The sequence below is a fragment of the Fragaria vesca genome, linkage group LG2 (genome assembly GCF_000184155.1).
Source record: "Fragaria vesca subsp. vesca linkage group LG2, FraVesHawaii_1.0, whole genome shotgun sequence".
Lineage (NCBI taxonomy): Eukaryota > Viridiplantae > Streptophyta > Magnoliopsida > Rosales > Rosaceae > Fragaria > Fragaria vesca.
Genome location: NC_020492.1, coordinates 29259466 through 29262350, shown reverse-complemented (window position 1 = coordinate 29262350; position 2885 = coordinate 29259466). Strand labels below are relative to the sequence as shown.

The window sequence follows — 2885 nt, the reverse complement described above, 5'->3', positions numbered from 1 at the left end:
AGGTTTGAAATAGAAGTTTTCAATGCAAAAAGAAAAAAAAATTAAAGTGTGGGAGATCTAGAGAGCGAATAAGAGGTATAATAAGTAAATTATTGAAATATATATGAATAACAACCTAAGGTTATTTTAGGAATTTGAAAGAAGGTCTAATGAGCAAATGCTTGTTTTTAAAAATAAAAAGGAGGTGTAAAGAGACAGGGAGGTACAATGAGCAAATCTGGAGGTCCCAATAGCCGCACTCTTGAATAAAACTCTTAGCACCACACAAATGCATAGTATATACTCAAATCCCAAAATGCAAATTACTAAACAGCTGTTACTTGGTAGGTTCAAACGAAAATTCTTCGTCTTTCTCCTTCAAATCCTTGGACAAGTACACCATCATATCTACTTCAACAAATGGGCCAGATCAGGATCACCCAAGTCCACATCCAACCAGCCGTTCAAGCGCATGTACTCAATATAATGATCTCGGGGCTTCACTGCACGAGGGTTTGCTGGGGTGAAGCCATGAATTCTCTCAAGATCTCGAGCAAGCCACCTAACATATGCAGGATCCAACGGAGGAACAACTTTCAATAAGATTTCTTCCCTTTCTTGTTTCACAGGCTTGTTTCCCATGTTTGGAGAACCTGGCCAAATTCAGAAAATGTAGTCAATTGACGGCACATAACTATTTATTTTTGTTTTTCCTTTTCTAATTAACCAAACAAAAGATGTTAAAATTCATAAATAAGGTTGCAAACAATTATAGATCTTTGCAAACTGCATCAATCCAAAATCTTCTCAAACAGCATTATATGTATGGAACATACATGTGTGCAGATTAGACTACAGTTTTACATCTGTTGAAAATAAATCACCGAAAAAGTTCATGGCAAAGCTGAGAATACCGCAAATTCACAAGAATCCAACAACAAATCAAAATGAAAACAAAAGGAAAAGGGCCTCCTGATATGCTTAGTTCACAACAGCTTTCAATTCAAACAGCGTTGGACGATCATAGCGTTTAGGATTTTCAGAATATTATTATCAGGTTTCCCGATGAAACAAACAAAAATTAATAACATAACAAAACTTTAAGATCATAGGTCGAAAACACCATGCTAACAAATTCTAATGATGCATGTTATTAGAAGTTTAGAACACTACCTAATTCCTCCAAATTTTGACCAATTAAGTATAAACATCATTGATCACAAACATAAGTAATAATAGCACCAGCTAGGCAACTACCATCATGGTTGAAAGCAAACGTTTTTAATGCAAGTCCAAAACAAGGGTATTTTCTCTACATGTTCATCATGCAATAGCAATACTGTTACATCATACCAACATTTTGTTTTTGGTGAGAAATAAATTATTAACTCCATCATGGAGTTTATAAGTTAACATCGGTACATCACCCATGTGCATATTAGTCCTAATTATCCTTTAGAGGATAGATAGATGCATAGATTGAAAGATCATCACTAAACATGCTATATGAAGTGATTACCAAATTTATAAATTAAACTCTTTTGTTCCAGGTATTTGCAATACTGATTTGACCTTTCTTAAACTCATTAATTAAATTAACCAACCCTTTAGATTATCTAACAACAAAAATAAGATAAATTATTTCTCAGATAAATGGCAACAGAACAGAATGAGTTACTGTATAAATTCAATCAATTCAAATGGTGAATTTCGTAATACAAATATGAAGCAGCAATTTGAACTTGACCTGGAATGGGAACAAATTAGCCTGCCATATCATATTATAGTCTGGCTTTGGAAGAACCTGATTTGTTTCTTTCATAAATCTTAATATTTTAATAAATTGAAATATATATGAGAAGAATGGGACTGTAAACAACCTACATAAATATGCTTGCACACAATTTAATCTTCTTCGACCAAACACAACTAACATTGTAACACTCATCAGTTCACCATCAACATCATAGGCTAATTAATTCTCCAGGAAATTGTACTGGACTCTCCGGTGTCTGAATTCACCTAGTACTAACTAGTAACTGCATTATCTTCATCAATTTCAATATAACATCATACTCCTATAATGTCTTACATTCTGACTATTTCACACTCAAGCAACTGCCATGTTGTAACTTGTTACCACTACATTCTCTTAATATTTTGTTTTATTTTTATTTTTTACCTTCTCTGCCTTGAGCTTCCTTAATGTTGTTGAACTAATCTTATCCACATCAGATGCTTCAGGCACTCGATCTACAACTTCAATCTTAAGTTGTGACTTGTGAGAGGCCTCTATCACCTCTCTTCTTATTAATAGACAGTGCACCAGGTAAAGTCTCCTTGCTGACAACAACTGCCTCCAGAGTTTCATCAATTGTTGGGGGGCCATACAGGTCAACAAGAGGTTCAACTTGCACTAGCAGCTCTTGCTTGATAGACCTGATGTAATTTTCAACAGTATGCTTCCTATCCTCAATGGGTTGTATCAAATCCGCGAATTGTTTGTTAGTCAGCATGGGTTCGTCACAGATTCCAATCACAATTCTATGCCTTGTGAGATCCGCTGCTGCCTTGAGAAAGAGACGATGGCCTTCGTGCAATCGGTCAAAGGTGCCACCTAGAACCGCTGATTCATATGTATCAGGCAGAGAAAGCTTGGAACTAACCACTGAATGCTCTAAAGTTGTCATTTTGGCATGCTTTGGCTAACAAGGCAAGTTTCACTAATTGTCCAACAACAAAATCTCCTTAATTTTCGGACTTTACGACCCGCAACAAAGAAGTAACTCTTCTAAAATTTCTAAAACATGCAACACACCACTAAAACAACACTACACCTATCCTCTGCACCTAGCCCTATAACTCTTCAATGCAAACCCACTATATGTGCTTTTTATTTTATTTAT

General features: G+C 35.3%; 1 protein-coding gene across 1 annotated transcript; it reads right to left on the bottom strand.

Moving 5' to 3' along the window:
- Nucleotides 1-140: 140 nt before the first annotated feature.
- Nucleotides 141-2669, bottom strand: LOC101300221 (phosphopantetheine adenylyltransferase-like). Its single transcript, XM_004293071.1, is given in 3 exon segments — nucleotides 141-632; nucleotides 2162-2263; nucleotides 2265-2669. Coding segments are annotated over 3 exon segments (537 nt in total). The 3' UTR covers nucleotides 141-602.
- Nucleotides 2670-2885: the final 216 nt, after the last annotated feature.